At 42.6% G+C, this 27,830-nt stretch overlaps 1 protein-coding gene across 3 annotated transcripts; it reads left to right on the top strand.

The window, feature by feature from the left end:
* Nucleotides 1–52: 52 nt before the first annotated feature.
* KIN (Kin17 DNA and RNA binding protein) lies at nucleotides 53–26,996 on the top strand. 3 transcript variants are annotated; one of them, XM_050936960.1, is made up of 13 exons: nucleotides 53–201; nucleotides 2,097–2,191; nucleotides 5,093–5,136; nucleotides 5,250–5,372; nucleotides 6,336–6,517; nucleotides 15,646–15,694; nucleotides 16,009–16,066; nucleotides 17,887–18,016; nucleotides 20,894–20,944; nucleotides 21,700–21,768; nucleotides 22,786–22,885; nucleotides 24,399–24,499; nucleotides 25,998–26,996. In XM_050936960.1, the coding sequence occupies exons 1-13, from the start codon at nucleotides 88–90 to the stop codon at nucleotides 26,058–26,060; spliced, it is 1,179 nt and encodes a 392-aa protein (XP_050792917.1). In that variant the 5' UTR covers nucleotides 53–87; the 3' UTR covers nucleotides 26,061–26,996. The 3 variants fall into 3 exon arrangements, with proteins under 3 accessions (XP_050792917.1, XP_050792915.1, XP_050792916.1); XM_050936958.1 differs by having other exon boundaries at nucleotides 56–201; nucleotides 17,890–18,016; XM_050936959.1 differs by lacking the exon at nucleotides 5,093–5,136 and having other exon boundaries at nucleotides 111–201.
* Nucleotides 26,997–27,830: the final 834 nt, after the last annotated feature.

Below are 27,830 nucleotides of genomic sequence, written 5' to 3'. Positions count from 1 at the left end.
AAAGGGCGTTCTCGTGGCCGGCCGGCGGAAGCCGTTCCGGGGTCGTGTCCTTCCGCTTCCGGTCTGGGCCGAGGGTCGGCCGCCGCCATGGGGAAGTCGGATTTCCTGAGCCCCAAGGCCATCGCCAACCGCATCAAGTCGAAGGGGCTGCAGAAGCTGCGCTGGTACTGCCAGATGTGCCAGAAGCAGTGCCGGGATGAGGTGAGCCGGCGCGGGGGCTGGGCCGGGGCTGCGGTGGAACAGGCTGGGAGGCTAGAGCAGGGGCTGGGACTCACCGTAACTAGGATAGGGGCCGCTGGCTGGGGTAGGGGGCTGTGTCGGGAGCAGGCGGGATAGGAGACCCTTAGGGCGGAGCAGCGCAAGGCCTGGGGTGGGTGGGACTTGGCTCGTCCCTGTCCTCAGCGAGGCGCTAACGAGAGCCCAGAGCCACCGAGCACGGGAACGGGAGCGTCGCTCTCAGCAACAACGCAAACCTCGTGGAAACACAATGCCCGTTTCGTAGGGGTTCTCAAACTGGGGGGGGATCCCTCAGGGGGCCGCAGGGTGGTTACATGGGAGTCGCAAGCTGTCAACTCCGTAGGGCTGACAGCCTCGAGCCCCCATTAAATTATCTCCCCCTCGTTTTTTAATTTATGGCGGGGGGGGGGAGTATAGTCAGAGGCTTGCTTTGTGAATGGGTTCAATAAAAAAAAATTGAAAACCAGGGCTGTTGAAAGACTAGTAATAAAGACTTACATGTATCTGTAGCAAAGGAAGAGTCATTTACATAACTCTTTTTTTTCTTTTGCCTAAATCAATGGTAATGCATATCGGAGGAGGCTATACATTCAAATACAGTTCAATGAACTAAACATGATCTGTTTTAAGTCCATATTCAGCATTATAATAATCCACACAAATTAATAAAATACACTAGATAAGATTTAATTCTTTAACTTGACATTTGTTTCACATGCCTTTGTCTGTACACCTGTACGTGTATTAATAAACAGAGTGAAAGATTAAGTTCTACTGCAGCTTTTGCAAGTATCACTGTCTTCTGATGAGATGCTTTTATTAACTTCCTCCAGTAATAATCTTGACAATTTCACGATCAGTAATATACTAGTGCACTAGATTTTCTCTCTCCTTTGGTAGGTTATCAATATCACAAATACTTGGACGAATTGGGGCATTATTAGTCCTTTTCACTTTCATAGTTGTGGCACTGATCTCTAGCAAATATGTAAGCAGAACTTATAATGAGCTCCATCTTCACTCATGACACTGACATTCTGCCCCCAAAATACAAGTCCCATATCACTTTGTTTACTGAATGCAGACCATGTGCTTAATGCTGAACAGAACACAGGATGATAACCCCTATTGACACTCTCTACTTTACGATCAATCTCTTGGGTCCCAATGTGACAAACCTTTTGTATGTACTCAGTAGGACTAATCAGGTGAGGGAGGTAACTGCTTTGCTATTATATCTTCAGGATTAGGATGTAAAGGCTTGATCCTAAGGTGCTGAGTGCCTTTAACTTGCATTGAAATCAAGGGAAAATGCAGGTGCTCAATACCCCTCAGGACCAGACCATAAAAAACACATCAGGATAATGACCATCAGCTGACTGGGAAATAGAATAATCAAACAGCAGTGAAGCATTATTAAAAATAACATCTCTTATGCAAGAGGAGAGCTAAAACTAGGTAGGCGTCACAGAAGAAGTGTTTTAAGGGATTTAAAAGAGGTGAGCATAGATTCTTGCTACGTTGGGATGGAGGGGGCATTCTGGGCATAAAGGACCATTTGGAAAAAGGAAAAAAGGGAGTGGCTGGTGTGAGGGAGATGTGTTGGTGAAGCCAAGGGAATCTCCTCTCACTGTAACAGTATTAGGGCTTATGACAAACATTTCACACTCCAGAAGCAGAAGTCATACAGTTGCTGCCTAAGCTCTGTTCTCCCACGTTAGCGGCACTATGCAATGATGGTATAACCAGGGATGAGTCTGTTTTATTTTTTAAAACTCTGACTTAGGTTTTATTGGTGTTTAAAATGTCAGTTTACTGACTTCTGTAAATCAAGATAATGTTTATCTTTTATTTTACAGAATGGCTTCAAATGTCATTGTATGTCCGAATCCCACCAGAGACAGCTGCTACTTGCTTCTGAAGATCCTCAACAGTTCATGGATTATTTTTCAGAGTTAGTTTCTCAAAATTCCCCACATAGGCCTTGATCCTGCAATTGAATCTGGGTGGTTGCCTCTTTGTGCCCTCTTGGAGTCCCATTGAAGAAGCTGAATTTTGATGAATTTTAAAATGTTATTGTAGTGTTACTTAGTAGGTACTTTTAAAACAGCTGTATGAAAAGTTAAGAGGTAAAAGTTTCAAAAGCACCTAAGGGACTTAGGAGTGTAAGTCTCATTGCAACTCAGTGGGGCTTAATCATTTTTGAAAAATTTACCTTGTTTCTAAATATCTTATTTTAAACTTATTAGCCAGTCAGAATGCAGCACTTTGTTATTGTTAGTAACCCTCTGAAGTTATGTATAGGGCCCTGCCAAATTCACGGCCATGAAAAATGCATCACGGACCATGAAATCTGGTCTTTTTTGGACGCTTACCCTATGCTATACAGATTTCATGGTGGAGACCCAGGATTTCTCAAACTGGGGTCCTGACACAAAAGGGAACTGCAGGAGGAGTGGGGGTCAGAAGGTTATTGTAGTGGGGGTTGCAGTATTGCCACCCTTACTTCTGCACTACCTACAGAGCTAGGTGGCAAGAGAGTGGCGGCTTCTGGCTGGGGGCCCAACTCTGAAGGGAGCAGCGCAGAAGTAAGGGTGGCAATAGTGCGACTCCCCCCCAGCCTCCCTTTGGGTCAGACCCCTTCAGTTGCAACACTGTGAAATTATGATTTCAGATATTTAAATCTGAAAGTTGGTGATTTTAAAAATCCTATGATTGTGCAATTGACCAAAATGGCCCGTGAATTTGTCAGGGCCCTGGTTATATAGTAAGGAAATGTTAACTGGTAGAAGATATTATTATTATTATTCACTTGTATTATCGCAGTGCCTGGGAGCCATAGTCATGGACCAGGACCTGATTGTGCTAGATGCTATGGAAACACAGAACAAAAAGACAGTCCCTGTCCCAAGAGCTTACCATCTATGATAAGAGACAACAGGTGGCTACAGACAGGGAGGTACAAGGAAACAAAGGGGCAGTATTTGTCAGCATGATAGGCAGTGGTTTCAGCACATGAGCTGTGTAGTTGACAAGTTTTTTTTAGACATCATAGCAAAGGAGAGTTTTGAGGAGTGATTTGGAAGTAGATAATAAGGTAGTTTTGCTGATGTTTATGGGGCATGCCTCCCACTTGTGAGCGGCAGCATGGAAGAAAGCACAGAAGTACTTATTTGAAAACTTAAGTGTGTGATGGAGGTTGGCATCATAATCTTGATTGGAGATGAGTTTCAGCAGCTCAACAGGGAAAGAGAGATGGTGGGGATTGACTGTAAAGGGCTTAGAAAGTGACAACAAGCAGCATATGTTTGATGTGGTAGAGAAGGGGAGATAGTGGAGGGATGCAAACAGAGGTGTGACATGGACTAAGGAATGGGTTAGGAAAATTATCTTAGGAACAGCATTCTGAATGGTTACGAATGGGGGAAGAGTGCCTTTGTCAAGACCAGTGAAAAGGATGTAGCAGTAATGAGATGTGAGATTTTGAATGAGTGTTTTCGTTGTGTGGGTGGATGGGAAAAGCCGCATCTTAGACATGTTGTGTAGAAAGAATCAGCCACATAAGGACATAACCTGTGAGTACCCAGAGTGAGCTCCAAATCCAGGATGACGCTCAGGTTATGGGCCTGAGTGACTGGCAGGATGGTGGTAGTGGTGTCCACAGTGATCAAGAAAGGAGGTAGCAGAGAGGGCTTGCAGAGGGGAAGATTAAGAGCTTTGTTTTAGCCAAGCTGAGTTTGAGTTGTCAGCTAGGCAGCCAAAGGAATGGTTAGAGAGAAATTTTAATTGAGACAGAAGGAGGCAGGTCTGGAGCAGAGAGGTAGATCTGTGAGTTGTCGGCGTAGAAATGGAAGCTGAATTTGTGTTACTGTTGCAATTGCCCAGAGATAAGATAGAGAAGGGGACCAGCGACAGAGCACTGTGGAACCCCTACAGAAAGTTGGAGGGAAGATGAGGAGGCTCCTCTGAAGGATGCACTGAAGGATCAATAAGTGAGGTTGGAGGAGAACCCTGCAAGGACAGAGTCACAGAAACCAAGGAAGGACAAGATTTAGAAAAGAAGAGCGTAGTTGATGGTGTCAAAGGCAGCTGACAGGTCAAGGAGGATAAAGGGTATGTCTACACTGCACATGCCCTATGGTGGCAAATAAAGTATATACACTGCACTTCCCCCGCCCCTGCACAGATAGAAATAGCATTGTAGATGGTGAGGAACTGTTTAGGTGAGTGGAATAAAGTCATGCCTGAACCCTTTGGGTATGTACCCTACGTGGCTCTCTACACACCCAAGTAGCACCTCTCCTGTTTTCACTGCTATTTTTAATAGTATAGTGTCCTGCTGCTTGAGTCTTTCTCTGCCACAGAGAAAGGCTGCAGCAGTGGGGTAAGGCACTGGCAGGGGGAGGCAGCTGGGAAAGGCTTTGGCAGCTCCCCACTGCCAGAGCCTTTCTTCATTGCAGGGAGCTGCTGGAGCCTTCCACTGATGCATGTAGCTACACACCACAGTGTGCTGTAGCGTGTAGCTCCGTATACGTTGCATGCCACCACCCATGGTCTGCAGAGTAGACATAGCCAAAGTGTATGTGAGTACACTGACAGGTTTACACAATTGTGTAAATACAGGCACACAAGCTGTGCATATAGACTTATGTAGGTGTATATAGTGATACACATATGATACCATATTTTAAAATGTTCCAGTAAAAGAGGAAATAGATTATCTGAATCTGGTGATATTCTTTTGAACTGAATACACCTCTTTATTTTCTAATATTTTTTCCGTTGTCATTTATAAATGGAAATGCTACGTAACTGTAAAAGCATTATTTAAATAGTCTCCTTTTTATTCCATCAGAGAATTCCGAAATGATTTCTTAGAACTACTCAGGAGACGATTTGGTAAATATTTTGATTATTTTTTTAATGACCCTTTATAGTTCAATAACAAAAATGCACATCAGTTTTTCCCCAGTAATGGACTTGTATTTAACAGTAATATATTTTTGTTTTAGGAACTAAGAGAGTACACAATAATATTGTATACAATGAATATATCAGCCATCGAGAGCACATCCACATGAATGCCACGCAATGGGAAACCCTAACTGACTTTACTAAATGGTTAGGGAGAGAAGGTAATTTTATTTCCTATAAGAAATGATTATTGAGTGACTGCATTGCCAATAGTTAATCAGTAAAACCTGCTGATTAGTGCAAAATACTGAAAATCATAAAAAGTATGCATATACACTTATTATACTCACATCAGTGCCACATAAATAGTGATAAACCCATTATATTCAAACCTTATGCTAACTTCTGAGCCTTTTCCTGCTTCGTCTGCACTCTGCCCACTAATCACGTCCACTGGAACTACTACTAAACTCAGATCAACTTTCAACAACTGCTATTTAAAACAACAACAAACTATTAAAGAAATATTCCCTCCAAATATAGAATTGCTCCACAAATTAAGATGGCTTGAGGTAGTCAATGTTAATCCCTGAACTTGCAAAAGGTTTAAGGTTTGAGATCTACAATGACAGATTTTCTGGTAAATGTGCATATAGAGAATATATGGCTTGGTGTGAAGGTTTTAGTGGCACTCATTGTAATGACCTGCCTGAGTAATGTGGCCAAAGCAAACTCATTCTAATAAAATTACAAATGTGAGTAATTAGAAGTCATTCTAGTAGAATGTATGCTATAGCACAACATTCTGTATGTGTAGTTTTTTTATTTATATATGTGTGTGTGTGTGTGTATATATTTGAGTTTTGTCCTTGTTAAAATATGGAAATACTTTTTTTCATTAAACAAAAGAAGCTTATGTACTTATGTCACTGTTAGCTACACTGACCTATTTCAAAATAAATCCGATTAGCTGAAGGAAAAGCTTTTGCTTTAAGATAGTTTAAAAGAAGAGTACATGGAGAAATGGTGTGCTACTGTTAATACATAGATACGCTAACTACAAGCTATGATGCATGTCTTGGCATTTCCTTATTCCATAAACATAATTTCTTAAATGTAAGCATTTTTCTTTAGTTTGGTTTTGATAGTAACTGTTGAAATATGATCTGTGTTTGTTTTTTAAGGCTTCTGCAAAGTGGATGAGACTCCTAAAGGCTGGTATATCCAGTATATTGATCGGGACCCAGAAACTATCCGTAGACAACAGGAACAAGAGAAGAAAAAGAAACAGGACCTTGATGATGAAGAAAAAACTGCTAAATTCATTGAAGAGCAAGTTAGGAGAGGCTTGGAGGGGAAAGAACAGGTGAGAAGATATTATATATACCACTCTTCAAGCGCAAAAGTGCTCTTATTAAGTAAATATTTAATTTAATCCTCGTAGGACTGCTCTGTCAAATCTTCCAATGGAATCTCATTTGCAGGTTCTTAGCTAGGATCAGTCTTCATGCTCCAGGTTACAGGTCAATCACCAGCCGAGGTTAGGGAGGAATTTTTCCCAGGTAACTAATGCTGGATTGGTAACATGCATCATGGGTTGCTTTGCTTTTGTATTTTTTTTTTTTATTTTTTTTATTTTTTGGTCACCTCTGAACCATGAGGTGTAAGCCAGGGTCTCAGTCTTTTTCTTGCTGAGCCCCCCCCCCCCCCCCCCCCCCCCCCCCCCCCCCCCCCCAAATCATGCTATAAAAACACCAGGGCCCAGTGGGGGTAGAGGGGGGAGTCTGGGGGGGAGCCCTTGAGCATAGGCATAGTTTTATCTGTATTTGCAGGGGCAAGGGCTGACTGGGCTCAAGACAACACTACAGCACCTCCCTGCCAGACTCCTCTGCCCCCACTCAGGCATGGCAGAGGTGTCCTGCAAACACCTGGTGTAAATCTAAGTGGTGTTCCCTACATGGGGTAGCACTTACAAGAGGCCCTGCCTGTTACTGTGTCTTGCAACAACCGGGATAAAATTCCACCAGCCGAGGGGTGGAGGCGGTCCACAGGCAGACCCACTACTACATGGTTGTTCAAGTCTGTTCTGATGTTGGACTCTCGGGCTGTCAAGTTCTTGTGGCTGCACAGGAACAGACCAAGTGGCGAACGATCACTACGAGTGACTGTTCGGCTAAGCGTTAAAGAAGAAGATTTTGCCATCTAGCCAGCCCGGGGCGCAAAGTTAGATTGGCATATCAGGTCACCTCCCCTCCCCGGAGGAGTTATGACTCCTGCACAGAATATCATGATCAGGAGCTTCTGAGGAAAGAATAAGGAAAAGGAGGGAGCTAGTGGCCGGTTCAGGGTGTAAGGCTCACAACAGACCTGGACTGGGGGTGGGGAAACCGTGGAAGGATCCAGATTTCCACCTCACCCTCCCAGATAGTGAAGTGGGTCCTCAGCTCCCTGGGGAAAGAAGCAGGGCTCCTACATAGCTCCCTTTCCTCCCACTCTGAATCAGGGGATTATGTTACTCATGGGTAAATCCTGGAAATCCCAGACTCTAGAAAGGCAAAAGCAAGTAATATTGTTAATGAACAAGTGGGGTAAAAATCAGGGGTTAAACCGCTCCTTCTTTGCCTTCTCCCGCTGAGGGAGCGTTTGCTGGGCTCTTCTCCTCACTGCTTACAGTGCTCTGTATCATGATTACTGTCCCTTCCCCACCCTACAGGAAGCCTGGGCATGCAGAGATGCCTGTGCCTCCTGTGCAGTCCTGCTTTAGGCTCAGCCTATTGGTAATTGGGCCTGTCTGGCATTTAGCCTAAGGACCCTTCCTCTGCTGGAGAAGGAGCTTAGGTTTTAGGTAGCAGTGGAATGGGAATTGTGCCTTGTGATCCTAACCTCTTGTCCTGTCAGGGAAAGGGCTCTGACTCTGAAAGGCAGAAAAGAGTTTCTCTCTCCGTCCCTCCCTTGTGCCACAGGCTGATTCCACATTAAAGCCTTAGGAGCACTTCAGGCGGTTTGTGACCAGAACAGATACACATGAGGATTCCACTCCCTGTGAAACTTACAGGGAGGTAAGTGAAAAATCTCTTCCCATGTTCAAAATGATCATGATTTACTAAGTAAAGCCCTGAGCGATACTAGGTGGTTTCTCCAGTACTTGGTTGCTAGCCAGCCTTGGGGAGTGAGCAGGCAGCCTTTCAGGCTCCTAGGGACTTCTGGCAAGCTGCTTTCATGATTGAGATATGTGTACCAGTACTCCTGTTCTGTTGTTTGGTCCCCATGCCAGGATGAATAGTGTACTACCTCCCCTCTGCAAACAGCCAGGGTAGAGAGTACCATATGTGCTTTTTTTTTTTTTAAATCTAACCAAAAAGCCCCCCCAAACTCCTATAGGACTTTTCGAGGACATCATGTTAGTCAGTGGCTTGCAAGAAACTCATTAATGTTAATAAAATATCTTCCCCTTCAGGCATTATTAGACACATGTTTTGCTGTTGATGCCTCCTTTGAGGGCATCATAAGATCCAAATGAGGACATCTGATTAAACCAAATGGTAAACTAAAATTCTGATAGAAAACAGAAATTTTACAAGTTTTGGGAACCTAAGGTTGGTGCAGCAGTAGCTTCACCAGTGAAAGACAGTCACATCTTCAGAAGGGGACTTCTTTCCAAAAGACTTCATAGACAATAGGCATGATGACTCACTGAGCAACAATTTCAAAGTCTCAGCCATAACCTTTCAGACAAAGATTTTTCATGTATTTAGTGAAAGCGTACTCTGGCAAACATGTGGCTCAATGTCTAGAGGTGTGATTCCCTGCATGGAATGGGACTTCTCAAGTTCTGTCCGAGTCAGCTTCTTGATGTGATTTGTGACAAGCCAACTTGGTGGCTACAAGGAAAGCCATGTTACACCTGTGATCAACCATCTCCCATCTTAAACAGATATCTTGTGTATGCAAACTTTCAGGTGAGGAGCAGTTGGGGGAAGACTTGGAGAGATTACTAGCTGAGACTGCAGAGGCGTCAGCTCTTACTGTGGAAGCCAACATAGCTATCCATTGGTTGCTTCCAACACCAAGAGTATCCCAGAAGGGGCTGTTACCCTGGCAGAGGGAAAATCTGGAATAGAAGCTTCCAAAGAAACCTAGATAATTTTGTTTGTTCGGAGGAAAAATTCATCAGCCTGACAACCAAAAAGAATATCTATGTACAGAAGCTGCCAGTTGTGCAAGACTCTTCCTGCTGATCCATCCTCTGCACCCAGAATCTTAGGCGGCAGGTGGTAGTCACAGCAAGACACAGGTTACCCATCACACACCTTTACCTGTGCGTAGCCATTTGGTATCTGGTCCAGAGAAATAGACCTATGCATAAATGAACAGCTGTTGGAAAAGGTTGATAGTCATCCATTCTTCAATTTCAAGAGGAACTTTTGGTCCCTGAGAACAAAACAGACATGGCTCTAGCTGTACTTCTATCATAATGGTAAAAGTTTGCAAAGATCAGAAATTTAATTGCAGCAGTCATTTCCCAAGGTCATCAGTAGGCAGTTACTTCCAATGGCTAGGATTGCTGGGGCTATTCGTCAGCTTCATCCTCTGAACGGGTTTCTCAAAATGCACCTTCTGAAATTCCTTCTGAGACACAGAACCATGCACTTGATGTAATTCATAATTGGGTGTCATTCTCAGATAACATCGAGTGCCCCTTTGTGGGCAGGTAAGGTCAACCAAGGTCCTAAAAGCCATGTATACTCACTGTGGAAGCAAGCATACTTGGAAGACAAGTCTCCAATATCTCATATTACACATCCTTTGAGTTTATTATGTCACCTCTATCAAGATGTGTCTTAAAAATAAATAAAAGCAAAACATAGACATATGAGATCGGACCAGTTGTCCATTGAGTGCAGTATCCTGTCTATGATGGTGACAGTAGAAGGTGCAAGAAACCACGTTGTGGGCAATTAAGGTAGTCACAGAGGAAGTCTGCTGCTTCCTGGTAGTGGCTGGTTTATGACTCAGGCATGAGTGTTTATATCCCTTCTGAAACCAGGGAGTAACCAGAGTTCAAAGCTTTTCCATAGCAATGGAAATAATGTCCTGGACAGAGAAGAATCTACTGCTTTTCAAGACAGTTCACAGAAAAGAGGAAAAGGTAGAATTGAAATCCTTTCCCTAGGCCTCCATCAGCCCACAAGGCACTTTGGGATTGCTAGATAATGAAGGACCCTGATACCTACAAAAGCACTAGGCCTCTTGGAGCAGGGTCTCATTCATACACACCAGGAACACCTACAGTTAACAGCCTGGGCATTGGAAGAGAAGTGTAGTTCAGCATGGATTGTCTGTCTGTTAATTTCTAATACAGTGTAGTATCCAAACAGAACTCAACCAGGACATTTCATTCATTCTAGTAATCCCAAACCTCTAGTGATCTCAGCTATGCTAGAGTTTCTTCAGAAGGTTCAGTTGGAGTCCTACAACCAACCAGCCATAGCAGCATTTTGTAGCCTACCACATTGGATCCTCCATTTGAATATCAGGTGCCACGTTCAACCACACTGGCAAATTAGGTAGGTGGGTGGCTGGCCCTTCTAGTCTCCATTCCCTCTAAAAGGCAAGTTTTGGAACTAGTTCCTATGTCCATAAAAGAAACATTCTGCCTTTAATGAGGAAAATGTTGTTATAGCTCCAGAAACCTTTCTGTTCCTCTTTCCACAATTCCTGGAAAATAGTTCTCCCTTCATTTAGCTCTAACCCTTAGAAGATTGTGGCCTAAATGGTCATTACTAGAGCTCTAAAGATATATCTCCAACATATGCAATTGTACCCTGGTCATCTTTTTCTTCCAAAATGCCAATCCCTTAGGACCTCAGGTTGCTGCAAGCAAGACTTAAAAGTCCCGCACCAGTTAGCCTGCTGGGCTTCTGGGGAACTATTCACAGAAGTCCCTAGAGGTATTGTGGGGTGGGGGGGAATATATGAGCCTCATCTGAGAAAGACTTGCACAATAAGTTTCCATTCCTCTGCATTCCATTCCTTTCTTTTCATAGGAGGGTGTCTGTGATGGGGTGTCTACTCCACACTGGCAGAAAAGGGGTTAAAAGCAGCCCAAGGGAGGCTGCGCGGGAGGCAGCCAATCATAGAAGGGCTTATAGGAGCAGCTAATCAGGGCTGGGCTGGCCTATATAAGAAGGGCTGCAGAACCGAGCAGGGTCAATCACTCCCTGGAGCTTGGGAAGGGAGGAGGACTGGCTGCCTTGCAGGCAGAGAGCAGCAAGCACCCTGGACCATGCAGTGCTGCAGGCAGAGACCCAGAGAGCTAAAGGCAGCTCCTGGCAGGCTGCAGGGATCTGCAGACTGAGGCCCTGATGCAAGGGCAAAGAGGATGCTGGAGCTACTGAAGGAAGTGGCTAGGCGGTGGACTGCAGTTTGTCACTGAAGGAAGTGGCTAGACCAGGGGTCGGCAGCCTTTCAGCAGTGGTGTGCCGAGTCTTCATGTATACACTCTAAGGCTTCGCGTGCCGGTAATACATTTGAACGTTTTTTAGAAGGTCTCTCTATAAGTCTATAATATATAACCAAACTACTGTTATATGTAAAGTAAACGAGGTTTTCAAAATGTTTCTGAAGCTTTATTTAAAATTAAATTAAAATGCAGATCTTATCAGTTTAGTGTGATCCTTTTCCTTGCTGAGTTTTCCAATGTCTGGTGGCACCTATTTAGATATTTTAAGCTGCACACAGGCTTCTGAGTTATAAATTGATAACTGGCTGGCAGGAGATCAGCGGCCGGAACCCCAGATCGGCAGCTGAGGTGAGTGAAGCTGGTGGTTGGTAGGGCTGAGCAGGGCTGGAAGCCTGGACCCTGTGGCAGGAGGCCTGCACTGGAACTCCAACTGGAAGCAAGGTGATTGAGGCTGCGGGGACCCTGGCTGGCAAGGGGCCAGCAGTCAGAATCCCAGAGCAGCGGTGGGCTGACCACCACTGCTCTGGGGTTTCCACCACCAGCTCCTTGCCAGCTGGGGTCTCAGCCTGCTGCCAGCCTGGGGTTTCATCCCTCAGACCAGCAGTGGGTGCTGAGTGGGACCCCGGCTGGTAAGGGGCCAGTAGTGGGAATCCCAAAGCGGCAGTGGGCTGAGCAGCTCAGCCCACCACCACTCTGGGGTTTCCACCACCAGCTCCTTGCCACCTGGGGTCTCAGCCCACTGCCAGCATGGGGTGCCTTCCCCCAGGCGGGCAGCAGGTGCTGAGTGGGGCTGCGGCAGGGGGTGCCTTCCTCCAGGCGGGCAGCAGGTGCTGAGTGGGGCTGCGGCAGGGGACCCCGGCTGGCAAGGCTCAGCAGCAGGAATCTCAGAGCGGTGGTGGACTGAGCAGCTCAGCCCACTGCCGCTGTGGGGTTTTCACCACCGGCTCCTTGCCAGCTGGGGTCTCAGCCCGCTGCCAGCCTGGGGTTCCTTCCCCCAGGCCAGCAGTGGGTGCTAAGTGGGACCCCGGCTGGCAAGGGGCCAGCAGCGGGAATCCCAGAGCGGCGGCGGGCTGAGCAGCACAGCCCAATCCACGTGCCATGAAAAATCAGGTCGCGTGCCGTAGGTTGCCAACTTCTGGGCTAGACAGTGGACTGCAAGTCCCCCGAAAGGAGAGGAGCATGGAGTGTGTCACAGCCAGAGGGCAGTGTCACTGAAGAGGATGTTGCAGTCCTGGGAGTGATATGGGACCAGGAACAGAGGTGACAGTGGGCAAGACACCACCAGAAGAGACTACAGTGCTAATTCTCTGGACAACTAGCAGGCGCCGCAGCAGTGAGGCATGCTCCGTGATAGTGTCCTATCAGGGTCCCTCACCAAAGGTTCTTAAGCAAAGTAAGCTGTCATGGGATAAGAGGGAAGGTTTTCTCATGGATTGGTAACTGGTTAAAAGATAAGAAACAAAGGGTAGGAATAAATGGTCAGTTTTCGGAATGGAGAGCAGTAAACAGTGATGTCCCATAGGGGTCTGTATTATTCAACATATTCATAAATGATCTGGAAAAAGGGAGAAACGGTGAGGTGGCAAAATTTGCAGATGATACAAAACTACTCAAGATAGTTAAGTCCCAGGCAAACTGCAAATCGCTACAAAAGGGGATGTCTCAAAACTGTGACTGCAACAAAATGGCAGATGCAATTCAGTGTTGATAAATGCAAAGTAATGCACATTGGACAGCATAATCCCAACTATAAATATAAAATGATGGGGTCTAAATTAGCTGTTACCACGCAAGAAAGAGAACTTGCAGTCATTGTGGATTGTTTTCTGAAAACTTCCACTCATTGTGCAGCGGCAATCAAAAAAGAGAACAGAATGTTGAGAATCGTTAAGAAAGGGATAGATAAGAAGACAGAAAATGTCATATTGCCTTTGTGTATATCCATGGTGCGCCTGCATCTTGAATACTGCGTGCAGATATGGTCACCCCATCTCAAAAAAAATGTATTGGAATTGGAAAAGGTTCGGAAAAGGGGAACAAAAATGATTAGGGGTATAGAACGGCATCCGTATGAGGAGAGATTAATAAGACTGGGACTTTTCAGTTTGGAAAAGAGATGACTAAGGGGTGATATGATTGAGATCTATAAAATCATGACTGTTGTGAAGAAAGTAAATAAGGAAGTGTTTATTTACTCCAAATAACACAAGAACTAGGGGTCACCAAATGAAATTAATAGGCAGCAGTTTTGAAATAAACAAAAGGAAGTATTTCTTCACACAATGCACAGTCAACCTGTGGAACTCTTTGCCAGAGGATGTTGTGAAGGCCAAGACTATACCAGGGTTCAAAAAAGAATTAGATAAATTCATGCAGGATAGGTCCATCAATGGCTATTAGCCAGGATGGGCAGGGATGGTGTCCCTAGCCTCTGTTTGTCAGAAGCTGGGAGTAGGTGACAGGGAATGGATCACTTGATGATTACCTGTTCATTCCCTCAGGGGCATCTTGCCACTGTTGGAAGACAGGATACTGAGATAGATGGACCTTTGGTCTGACCCAGTATGGCTGTTCTTATGTTCTTTTGTCACTGGGTTGGTTCCCAGGTAACTCCTTAGTTTATAAATATCTTGCTTTCTATTGGGGATTTTCTATTTCTGCCTATTATTGTACTGTAATAATTGAACTTCTGATGGCTTGAGTTAAGGACAGAGCTCGTGGACACATTCCAGTTTTGGTAAGGGAGGGGGAGACGTGACTGAAAATGTTTGAGCACCATTGCTGAACTCAAAGCATAGTTATCAATGGTTCGCTGTGAAACGGGGTGCGTATCTAGTGGGGTCCCACAGGGGTCTGTCCTGGGTCTGGTACTGTTCAATATTTTCATTAATGACTTGGATAGTGGAGTGTGGAGTATGCTTATAAAATTTACAGTTGACACAAAGCTGGGTGGGGTTGAAGCACTTTGGAGGGCAGGATTAGAATTCAAAAGGACCTTGGCGAATCAGAGAATTGGTCTGAAATCACCTGGATTGATCGGTCTTCAGCTGTTATTAAGACTGTGCCGATCACAACATGTCCGCCCTTCTTCTCTCATTCTTGCCTTTCTTCTCGACATTCGTCCGAAACGTGGTCTGAAATCAGCAAGATGAATTTCAATAAAGACAAATGCAAAGTACTACACTTAAGAAGGAAAAGTCAAATGTATAACTACAAAATGGGGAATAACTGGCTAAATGGTAGTACTGCAGAAAAGGATCTAGCAATAATAGGGGATCACAAATGGAATATGAGTCAACAATGTGATGCACTTGTGAAAAAGGTAAATAAAATTTCGGGGGTGTATTAACAGGAGTGTTAAATGGAAGACACAGGAAGCAATCATTCCCCTTGATTTGGCACTGGGGCATTCTCAGCTGGAACATTGTGTCCAGTTTTGGGTGATTTGGAAGATTTAGGTTCAATATTAGGAAAACCTTTCCAGTTACAAGAATAATTAAGCACTGGACTAGATTACCAAGGGAGGTTGTGGAAACCCCATCATGGGAGGTTTTAAAGAACATGGTCAGGGATGGTCTCTTTCCATGTTCTTGCCTCAGCACAGGAGGACGGACTAGATGACTTCTCGAGGTTCTTTCTGTCCCTATGTTGCTGTGATTCTATGAACCTTCAGTGCGTCAAAATAGGGAAGAGTCTCATCATTTCTGTATCATTTCGACAGACTGTCTCTCTGTATAGCTGTGTTGGCTCAGGAAGAAATAGGGCTGTTAATAAAAGGCAACTTTCCTTTCCTATTGGAGCCAGTCTGTTTCAGATGATATCTATATAGAGAATGTTAATTGGAGAATTCTGCAAAAGGGTCTATAACAAGATGTCTTATAGTCCTAATCCTCCTAACTGATCAGGCCATAGTGACTGGTTTGGTAACCTTACAATAGTTGTAAAAATTGAGCTAATTAAAGATCCCCAGCAATGATATCACATCAGTTGTTTATACAACCCTTGAAATTTATTTTATTTTTCTTTGGCAGGAAAGGCCTGTCTATACTGAACTAAACAGAGAAAACGATGAAGAGAAAGGTAATTGGACTTTTAATATGTATGTTTAGAATTTATGGAGGATATTTGTGATCTGATATTAAAGCAGGGACTGAGCCCTGAGGCTTAGCATTGGTAAAGTGCTTAAAGATCATGGATGAAAAGCACTATAGGAGAGCAAAGTATTCTCCTTGTCCTGTATAAAGCAGTTTATTTTAAAGGATGAGCCAAAACATTTGAAGAGTAAATCTTTCCGTATTTGTGTTGCTTCTAATTTGCAATTCTTCGCTGTAACACCCTTAAATGCAGTTATATTTAAAGGCTAGAAATAGAGTAACGTTTCTTTATTTTTTTAGTTGCATTCAATTTAAACAAAGGAGCAAGTACTTCGGTAGCAGCGTCTTCTAAAACAAGGTGAGGAAAAGACACCAAGGCATCCCATTCTGTTTGTGTCCTATCTTACTGTTTGTATTATGGTAGTACCCACAATGCGCTATGTGTTGCTCACATGTGCAGTGAGACAATTCTTGCCCTAAAGAGTATGCAGTCTATTGACTGGTCCTGCTGTGTTATACAGAAGGCCCGACTAGATTATCTAACGGTCCCTTCTGGTATAAACGCTATGAATCTATTGGCCTGGTGGGTGGACCCGTGTGTGGAGCCCCACGGAAATTAGTGGGCTTCCTCGCATCCACTGATTAGGAGCCAGATGCAGGCTCAGCTCCTAAGAAGACAAGCAACATATGAAAAGTTGAATAAAGGGCTAAAATATACAATCAGAAATAATTAAATGATTCTCCAATATCCTAGCTGTCTTTCTACTTATGCACTACTAATTTCATCTTGTAAACCCATGTTTGACTCCTGTGGCCAATCGCCTGCAATACATTTTCCTGATCAGCATTCAAGAGGGTGAATCCAAATACATTGTTTTAAAACTTCATTGAGTTTTGGTGTAACCACAAGCAGTGCAAGACAAAGAAAGGGATCAATAATACAAGCAGTGATGATAAGAAGTTACAGCAGTCTGTGAAAACATTTGGCTAGCAATATACCATCCTTTCTCATAGGACAATATTGTATGTAATTAAACATACTACAGGTAAAATGAAAGCTCTCATCTCATCACCGGGGAAGCTTTTAGATAAGATATCTGATGTGAGATGTGTGAGGCAGAAAATTAGACTATAAACTGGTTCAATATAATAACAGAGGGATTTTAAGCTTTGAGGCATATTATAAAGTACTCCTAAAGATTCCACTCCCAGGTAGTGCTCAAGGTGATTACAGGATTTAAAATACAAACATCCCTGAATAGGTCTCCTGCAAGTAAGAAGCACTGTTCTGAGTGGTCTCCGGCTATTTGCTGGAATTGGTCTGTCTAGACCTCTGTGGAATTAGTAGTGACCTAAATTTCTCATGCAGAGTCAGAGATGCTCCCAGGCACAAGAGTTCTGTAACATTACAAGACTGTTTTACTTCTGCATTAGAGAGCATGATAATCTGTACTATTTTATTTTGAATTATCCTTAGCACTTATACAGCACTTTACATCTACAAAACGCTGTTTGAACACAAGACAGTAAACCTTGTTACCAAAGCAAACAAACAGACTTCCTGCAGAATCAGAAATGATCTTTCATAAAATTGGTCAAAGAACCCGAAAAACTGCAGGTTCAAAATAAACACAAACTAAGCCATATCCAGATATAGGATCTTGATCGCTCTGCTCATTGTAAACGCAGCAGCTTCCTACAGAGAAGCAAGAACATATGGCCCAATTCAATCTGAGAGGTTTTGTTAATGAACAGGCTTTTGTCCACCTATTGTACCTCTGCCCACAGATAAATTTCCCTGTAATGTGCTCTGGAAGAAACATTTTTGTATTAAAATGGTTGAAGCATCCATCTAAGTCTTGGACCAGTGGGTTGGTTTGACCATCAGATTGTTTGCCTCTTGGAGTTCCTGCAATCCAAACACAAAAGTAGGTGCAGTTCCTGCCCCAGAGTTTATAATCCAGTGCCTCGATCCTGCAAGTTGATCTGCTCCTGTGTCCATACGGGTCCCCATTGAAATCTGGTGCAGGATTCATGTAGATTATGTGGTGGGATTGAGGGCTAAAAGATCAGCTGCACCTCTGCACAGCCTGTTCTCCAGGGGCATGTCTGCAAAGGTGTCATTTTAAGAATCAGAATGAAAACAATATTTTATTATTAATCTAAACCCTCTTTCAGCAGTGTCCTTGGACTGAGTGCATTGAAGATGGTGGGAGGAGCAGGATCAGTTAAACGGAAAGAATCTGCTCACAGCTCAGGTCAATCAAAAGAGAAAAAGAAGAAATCTGCACTGGATGAGATCATGGAGGTACAGTGAGAACGTTACCCAGAGATCCGTGCCTTTGTAACCCAAAGCTAAATCACTTACCGCACTCTGCTTGGGGCTACCTTTGAAAAGAACTGGAAGCTCCAGGTTGGGTGGAATTCAGCAGCTCACCACTTTACATGATCATCATGGCTTACCCCATGTAATACCAATGCCTGTTTAATTCTGGATGCTGATCAAGTGGTCTGAATTTTTCAAGTGCCCTAGCTTAGTACATTTTTTGCAAGAAAAGTGTTGTTTTATTCTAGTCAAAAATTTATAAATGTTTAAAGAGAACTGCCTTTCATCTTATTGAAAAAGAGTCCCATTCAATTAGATCACATAATGGCAGGGAGCTAAAAGATGATAAATTTTAAAAGTGCTTATATACTAATGCCTAGAAGTCTAAATACTAAGATGGGTGAACTTATGTGCCCAGTATTAAATGAGGATATTGATATAATAGGCATCTCAGAAACATGGTGGAATGATGATCGTCAATGGGACACACAAATATTTTGTACCCTTGTCTTAAGGAATAACAGAATTTAGTCATGCTGGTGGGGGAGTGGCACTATATGGGAAAGAAAGCATAGAGTTAAATATAGTAGTACAAATCTTAAATGAACCAAACTGTACTATAGAATTTCTATCCATAGAGATTCTATGCTTGAATAATAAGAATGTAGCAGTAGGGATATACTCCTGACCAGGATGGTGATGGTGATTGTGAAATGCTCAGGGAGATCAGAAAGGCTATAAAAATAGAAAACTCAATAATAATGGGGGATTTCAACTATCCTCATATTAACTGGGTACATAACAACTCAGGAAGGGATGCAGAGGTAAAGTTTCTGGACATCATAAATGACTGCTTCTTGGAGCAGCTAGTCCTGGAACCCACAAGAGGAGAGGCAATTCTTGATTTAGTACTAAGTGGAGCACAGGTTCTGATCCGAGAGGTGAATATAGCCTAACCACTTGGTAATAGCAACCATAATATAATTATATTTAACATTCCTCAGGGGAATACCAAAGAAGCCCACTGCAGAAGCATTCAACTTCGGAAAGGGGAAATACACAAAACTGAGGAAGCTAATTAAACAGAAATTTTCAAGTACAGTTCCAAAAGTGAAATGCCTGCAAACTGCATGGAAACTAAAAAAAAACAACCCATAAATGCTTAAATTAAATATATACCCCAAATTAAAAACATTTAGTAAGAGGACCAAAACAGTGCCACCATAGCTAAATAATAAGGTAGAAGAAGTGGTTAGAGGCAAAAAAAAATCTTTTACAAATTGGAAGTTAAATCCTACTGAAGAAAATAGTAAGGAGTATAAACTCTGGAAAGTCAAGTGTAAAAGTTATAATCAGGCAGGCCAAAAAAGAATTTGAAGAGCAACTAGCCAAAGACTCAAAAACTAACAGCAAAAAAGATAAGTACATCAGAAGCAGGAAGCCTGCCAAATAATCAGTGGGGCCACTGGATGATCAAGGTGCTGAGGGAGCACTCAAGGAAGATCAGGCCATTATGGAGAAATTTAAATGAATTTTTTGCCTCAGTCTTCACTGCAGAAGAAAGATGTAAAGGAGATTTCTACACCTGAGCCATTCTTTTTAGGGGGACAGATCCTAGATTGCGGTGTCATTAGAGAAGGTTTTGGAAGAAATTGATAAATTAAACAGTAAAAAGTTATCAAGACCAGATGGTATAATAGCCAAGAGCTTGGAAGGAACTCAAATATGAAATTGCAGAACTGCTTCTTACTGTGGTATGTAACCTATCATTTAAATCAACTTCTGTACCAGATGACTGGAGGATAGCTAATGTGACGCCAATTTTTAAAAAAGACTCCAGATCTGGGAACCCTAAATTCAATGCCAGGCAAATTGGTTGAAACTGTAGTAAAGAACAGAATTATCACACACGCAGATGAACATGATTTGTTGGGGAAGAGTCAACATGGCTTCTATAAAGTGAAATCATGCCTCACCAGTCTAATAGAATTCTTTGAGGGTGTCAACAAATGTGGACAAGGGTGATCCAGTGGATATAGTGTACTTAGATTTTCAGAAAGCCTTTGACAAGGTCCCACACCAAAGGCTCTTAAATAAAGTACGCAGTCATGGGATAAGAGGGAAGGTCCTCTCATGGATCAGTAACTGGTTAAAAGACAGGAAACAAAGAGTAGGAATAAATGGTTAGCTCTCAGAATGGAGAGAGGTAAATGGTGGTGTCCCCCAGGGGTCAGTACTGGGACCAGTACAGTTTAACGTATTCATAAATAATCTGGAAAAAGGGGGAAGCAGTGAGGTGGCAAAATTCGCAGATGATATAAAACTACTTAAGATAGTTAAGTCCAAACAGACTTCAAAGAGTTACAAAGGGATCTCACAAAACTGGGTAACTGGACAGCAAAATGAGAGATGAAATTCAGTATTGATAAATGCAAAGTAATGCACATTGGAAAACGTAATCTCACCTATACATGTACAATGATAGGATCTAAATTAGCTGTTACCACTCAAGAAAGATAGTGGCTAGTTCTCTGAAAGCATCCCCATGATCCAGGAATACAACCCCATGATCTGAGTGTCTGTAGCTTCTGTTTGCCAGAAGCTGGGGGTGGAAGACAGGTGACTGATCACTCAGTGATTGCCTGTTTTGTTTGTTCCCTCTGAAGCACCTGGAATTTTGGCCATGGTTGGAAGGCAGGATACTGGGCTAGATGGACCACTGGTGTAGTAAACACCTTCACTATTCTGTTTTGGTTTGATACCTGAGTGCATGGAACTTGTTCAGGGTTTTTTCGGGGGTGGGAACTTTACATTAATATGAAAGGAAAAAAAAACAACTGACTTTTTTTTCTTCTGTAGTTTGAAGAAGAAAAGAAAAAAACAGCTCGAACAGACTACTGGTTGCAGCCTGTAAGTATCTGAATAACTACATAGTTATCAGGCCAAATCCTGCCTTTGGGAATGTGCACACCGCCCCTGCTGGTTTGCCACATCTGTAGATCCAAGAGCAGAATATGAACAAAAATACATTTTTTATTTTCCAAACAGAGATATTATCATAAGTTAATTTCTCACAGAGTTTGCAAATATTTCCCTTTTCCTGGCTACTGTGCAATATTTACTATTCTGAAACATTATAATGCTAATATTTAAGTTCTTTTGGGTAATGATGGCTTACTTTGTCGTTAAAGGACAGGTGCTTCTAGAGCTTATCTACGTGCACTAGAGGGTATCTTTTTCCCACTCTAGTGGTCAGACCATAGAGAGATTTAGTCGTAAGCTACAGCCTTTGAACTGACACAACTATGTCTTGCAGCTCAGGGAGTTCAGGCTCATGCTGTTAGATCCAAATGTCCTGGGTCAGTCCTTGCTCTCAGTGATCCACACAGGGCTTTCTTTTAACACACTGAATTCAAATTTAAGTATATTTTGAGTCAGTGAGGGCAGGAGATGCCTTTGTGATGGGTTTCCTCCCACAATGAAAGTTCCGTAATGTCGTGTCTTAGAAGTGGTGTTGCCTGCTGACATTACACAGCATAACATCAGTGTCTGCTTGTGGGGACAACTCGAGTTAAAAGCTACTTGTGATGTAAACATTGAGTTGAGAGTAAGTTATTTTTGTTTGTGTATTTAGCTTTTTCTCTTTCCTTTTTTCCCTTCTCCAGGAAATTGTTGTAAAAATTGTAACAAAAAAACTTGGTGAGAAGTATCATAAGAAGAAAGCAGTTGTTAAGGTGAATCTACAGCATTTTATCTGATAAAAGTTTGTGAATAAAAGTGATTGGAGGCAGTTCTGTTTCCACAGCAACTAGAAAACATCTGTTTATGTGGTTGCTTATAGTGGTAGTGGTTGAACCCCAACTATCAGAATGAGGGCTTCCCTTTAACTTTCTCAGAGTTTGTTACCTGATTCTCAGTTCCTTCTGGGCAGTGAGTGACTTGGGATTTATTGCAAATCAAAATAGTGGCTTGTGGGCGTCCACTCACCCCTTCATTCTTGATGACTATTTTTCCCTATTAAGTTTACTCTTGTTACTGTTTTCTTCAGACTCTGATTTTGTCAATGAGTCTTTTTAGACCATACGGTCATCTTAAAGCTGTGTTGCTGCGGAGTGACCAAGAGCAGTGCATGGTATTTCAGGCCTTGAGACTGTGTCCGTAATCTCTGTCCAGCATTGATGTGTAAAAATCCCAAATTATCTTTGAAGAAGTGTCCCCTGGATTCACAAGTTCTTCAGTCTGGTGGGCCTGGCCTAATGGTCTGAAGCATCTGATCATCTCTGAAGTAGCTAGTACTGGCCACTGTCAGAGACAGGATACTGCACTAGATAAACCATGGGATCTGATCTAGCAGGACAAAACCGATGGCCTACATTTTCAAAACTGACTAGTGATTTTGGATGCCCTATCTGAGACTCTTTAAAGTGGTCTGATTTTCAGAAGATCATTGCGCAGCACTTTTAAAAATCAGATCCCTTTCAGACTTCTCAATTTGGGCCCCTGAAAACACTTGCCACTTTTGAAAATGTAGACCTATGTTTCTGAATCTCTTCTCTATTAAGACTATTTAAAAAAAATTAGCAGAAAGTCAAAGAATGATTGTTTTGTAATTACCCCAATGTATTTGCATTATTAATATTACATGGCCATTTGCTTGTAATCCTCTTATCTGTATTTTTTTAATAAGAGAATAATCAAGTTATAGGTATCTTTCCCTTTCTAAAATAAATATATTTAATTTTCCATGACAGGAGGTAATTGACAAATACACAGCAGTTGTAAAGATGATTGATTCTGGAGACAAACTGAAACTTGACCAGACACATCTAGAGACAGTAATACCGGCACCAGGTAAATTTATTTGTAAACCCGCTAGCAAAGCTGCATCTGATGGACTGACTTTCATTCTTTTGAGCTATAATTCAAGTGTCATCTGAGTCATTTTACTGCTTTTGTTCCTAGCCAGCATTTCTTATCCACGTTGGATTAAGATATTCTTGTCACGTACCAAGTATCCTCTGGTTGCTGTTGGTGCAAATATTGCATTTATTCTTTTTGGTGATTTTGCAGAGCTTTCCAAGAGGAATTATGCTCCTTCTAAGAAGGATAGGAAGCATTTTTTGGTTTGACTAGAGGAAAGTATCTCTTTTCAGGAGGTATCTGTAGGAGCCTGCCATAGAGCTTTACTGATTGTCCTCAGTGATTCTTAGCATGCATTTTCCCTCCATATAATACATATTATATATATATTAAATGTAAGTAAGTGTATTTCTTGATGTATTTGTCACTTTAAAGTTTCCTCCATTGTCTGAAGTTTGTGATTGTAAGGTTATTTCTGGATATTGGGTTTTTGGCATTCATTTATTTATTTAGGAATATTTTTATGATGGATGAGAGAGAAATTACAAGGATTTTGAAAAAAGATGACTGAGGCCTTGGCTACACTGGCGCTTTACAGCGCTGCAACTTTCTTGCTTAGGGGTGTGAAAAAAACACACCCCTGCCGCAGCAGCGCTTTGAAGTTTCAAGTGTAGCCAAGCCCTTAAATATTGTAAGGTAACTGAAGCTTGCCAGGGCTCCCTAGAAATCTCTATTAGTCATAAAGTGCTGGATTGGGGGAGGGATAGCTCAGTGGTTTGAGCATTGGCCTGCTAAACCCAGGGCTGTGAGTTCAGTCCTTGAGGGGGCCATTTAGGGATCAGGGCAAAAATCTGTCTGGGGATTGGTCCTGCTTTGAGCAGGGGGTTGGACTAGATAGCCTCCTGAGGTCCCTTCCAGCCCTGATATTCTGTGATTCTATGATTCCTTCACAGATGGAGAGGATTCAAGGAACCTCTCCCTTCCTCTTGTGTACCTGCGCAGAGGAGCTGCCCACAGTCAGTCCTGGGCTCCTGATAGTAAAGGACCAAGAAAGTCTTATCAGCAACAGCAAGGTACCCCAGAAGGGGAGTGATCCTAGAAGGAAGGTGGCTCCTGCCCTGACAGCAGGCCTAGCTTGAGAATGAGGGTGAATGCTGCATCCTTTCAGAAGCTGTTGGAGCTCTCATTGCTACATACCTCACATGTGCACTTTTAGTGAATTATGACAAACTTTTCTGCTTTGCTCTTCAGCCTAGTTAGATAAACAGGCATCAGCAGCTTCCTAAAAGCAAAACAACGTTCATCTGTATCACTCAGGCATGTTAGGATCAAGCAGTCCCTGAAGAAAAGCTGAGCATTGCTTCCAAGGGAACACTATCTTCTATAATTCTTGGAGATACAGACTTCCCAAAGTGACTCTGTCCTGTGTTTTCAGTAGAGCGGAGCTTGATAAAAAGACATTGGGAGTTCCTATGGGTAAAGTTCTTCCTGTTTACTGTTTCAGGAAAGAAAGTTCTGGTTTTAAATGGAGGTTACAGAGGAAATGAAGGCATCTTAGAATCTATAAACGAGAAGAACTTCTCAGCAGCAATAATCATTGAATCTGTATGTACATTTTAAATATATTTAATAATCTTTCATGCATAGCACTTTTCATCAGGAGGTCTCAAAGCCCTTTATAAAGGGTGAATGTCATTATTGCCCCTTGGCAAATAGGGAATCTGGGGCACAGATTGGTGCTCAGGGTCACCTAGCCGGCCAATAGGACTAGAACCCAAATCCTTTCAAGTTCTAATCCACTGGGCCTCGTTACCTTTAAAAGACAATGGGATACTGAATTTACAAATTGATAAATTTGTAAAATATTTAGTAGGTTTAATTTAAATGTACTCTGTTAATGATACAATAACTTTTTCAACTGGTAAAGCAATGCACTTAAAATGTATGTATGAAAATCAAGCTGGGTGTGTAGTTTGAAGATTAATGGATTTTGAATCCTTGTTGTTCATGCTGCTTATAGTCAAGACTGTGTTTGCATTTTTGTTACAAAGCACCTTTCTCAATAGAAAATATTCTCTGGGCTGAGCCTTAGTGTACCATGCCATGGTATTGCCACCCTTTCTGCTGGCAGGGCGCTGCCTTCAGAGGTGGGCGCCCAGCCAACAGCCACTGCTCTCCGGCCGCCCAGCTCTGAGAGCAGTATGGTGACCTCCCTGCAACTCACTTTTGGGTCTGGACCCCCAGTTTGAGAAACGTTGGCCTCCCCTGTGAAATCTGTATGGTACAGGGTAAACACACACAAAAGACCAGATTTCACGGGAGGAGACCAGATTTCACGGGGGGAGACCAGATTTCACAGACCGTGACACGTTTTTCATGGCTGTGAATTTGGTAGGGCCTTACATATAACTTTTATGTGCAGTTACTGCTCTTGAACAGATAACTGGAGTAACTGCCCGTGCATTTGGTCACTTTGACATATAACATAGGACCTGCCATACTGGATCATCACCTTGGTTCATCTAGTCCAGTATCCTGCCTCCAACCGGCCAGCACCAGATCCTTCAGAGGAAAGGTGCAAGAAGCTTGCAGTTGCCAGAATAATCTTCTCCCCCCCCCAAGCAGATCTCATTCTAATTCCTAATAGCTTGAGAGTAAAGCATGAAATTGTATATCCCTTCCAAAATTTACCATTAACTATTAAAACTCTGAATATTTCTGCCCACATAAATGTTCAGTCCCCCTTTAAATCTTGCTAACTAGTAATTCCATAATTATTATAACAATGTGCAGTCGTCTCAAAATCTAACCTTGCACATTAATACATTGTCCGCAGTCTCTGAAGGATGAACGTTGTACATTGGTTAAAAATCAATAAACAAATGAAGACAGAAATGTGTAAAAATGCCAGCGTTGGTTGGCATACAGTTCTTTCGTTTCCTGTGCACTATTCACTTAGTCATGTTTAAGAAAAAAATAGTTGTGTGAACAGGTTTGATTTGATTCAGTTCAGCTATGTTGTAATTTGTAACTATTTATTATGAGATTCAACAAGCAGTTTCCTTCCCCCCGCAAACCTTTCTTGCAATTTATTCATCTGCAGGGGCCTTTAAAAGGACGGAGAATTGAAGGCATTCAGTATGAAGACATTTCCAAACTCCTTTGAGACTCAAAGCAATGGGTCAAAGCTGACTCTTAGAAACATCAAATTGGTGTCCTCTATGCAGACACACGAGACTCTACTGTGTCAGGGTTTTTAATTTGTGTATATAGAAAAAACAACCTAGATTTATGTAAAGACCACTATAAATTTGTTAACATTTGTGAAAATCTTGTCTAAACTGATTCTGTATCAAAGTTGTATTATGTTGTCATATTTTCATTTGTTTTCTAAGATTAGGCGATACCTGTGTGCCGGAATATTTTACTTACTGAAGTATGTTAAACTTATTATAAAATATCACCAGCTAGAAAGGGCCACTTGAGGAAGGTACTGTATGTAACACAGTCTATACTTTGCATAACACACTTCTGGATCTGCTGCCAAAACAAAATTCTGGCTTTAGAACAAGCAAAGAGATTTAAAAAAGGCAGGAAGGCAGCAGTGCTGTAGGGGATTATTTTTCTGAGTTTTGATGATGTACGTAAGAATGGTTTGGTTTATTAGTTTTAAAGTGAGTGCAATAAATTACAGCAGAACTTGCTTAATCAGTACTCTGCTAAACCACACACCCAGTCAGGACCTGATCCTCGCATCCTCTGTGTTCCCATTACTGATCACGGCTGGACTTGCCTCTGTAGCGACTCCAAGACTTAACCCTTAATTGGCATGATTTATGGGGCAGTGCACTTCTGTGAATCTGAACAGTAAAGACATGGCACACCTAGTTGTCTGTTCAGTTAATAGAGAGGAAGTGATGGTTGTGCTGGCATAGATTCCCCAGGGCCTAGTCCTTTGTTCACTTTAATGCTGCTTTCCTGCTCTATTGTGGATCCTAAATGAGTCACTTTTCTTTGAATAGTTTTTAAAATGTGTAACATTTTGTATAACACTTAGTTTTAAAGCAATCTGTGGAATAAAAGCACCTCTCTCTCAGCACAATGTATCCCATAAAAGTCTCTGAATAATCAGGATTGTTGTCAACTGGTGCTCCCTAGTGGAATCAAGCCAAGAGTCCAGATGCATGTCTTGCTTTATTTGCCGAAATAACTAAAATGCATAGGCAGCAGAGAGTCCTGTGGCACCTTATAGACTAACAGACGTATTGGAGCATGAGCTTTTGTGGGTGAATACCCACTTCATCGGATGCATGATGCATAAACCACCATGGGAAGAGGATGAAACATTACATTTGAGCTGATATGCCTCTGATTAAATCTCATGTGTTCTTGGAACATGATACAGAAATTATCTTGACCCCAGCTAAAATAATTATGGAGAGCTAATCCCACTATTGGACACAATTGGGTTTTTAGATGCACTTGAGTCAGTGCTGATTGTCTCTTAGTAGTACTTCTTCTGTAGCACCTAATCAAGACAGAGGCTATGTTGTGACAGGCGCTGTACAGACCTAGGAAGACGCAGCCCCTAACTGGAAGTTTAAAATCAACTGAAGACAAGAAGGGAGTGAGACAAGCAATAGGAAGTGAACGGGTAGGGTGGATGAGGGTAACTGGTAATAGTTACATGGCTTTGTTCTGTCATAACTTGATGGAGCTTAATCATTGAAGTGACTGGGGCTACCAGAGGGGGAGATGTAAGAGGTGGTGGACGGGAGGGAGGGAGGCATTTACATGAGTTTGGCTCAGGCTGGAGGAGAGGTTTTGGGGGTGGGGAGAGGCTGGGTAATTGGGTGAGAGGATGGAAGTGAAGAGGTAAAGGTGTGAATGTGGCTGGGCAGAAGGATGGGGATGCAGTGGGGGGATAATAGGAACT

Source organism: Gopherus flavomarginatus, chromosome 1 (genome assembly GCF_025201925.1).
Source record: "Gopherus flavomarginatus isolate rGopFla2 chromosome 1, rGopFla2.mat.asm, whole genome shotgun sequence".
NCBI lineage: Eukaryota > Metazoa > Chordata > Testudines > Testudinidae > Gopherus > Gopherus flavomarginatus.
Note: the sequence above shows the minus strand (reverse complement) of the source record. Positions and strands in the feature narration are given on the sequence as shown.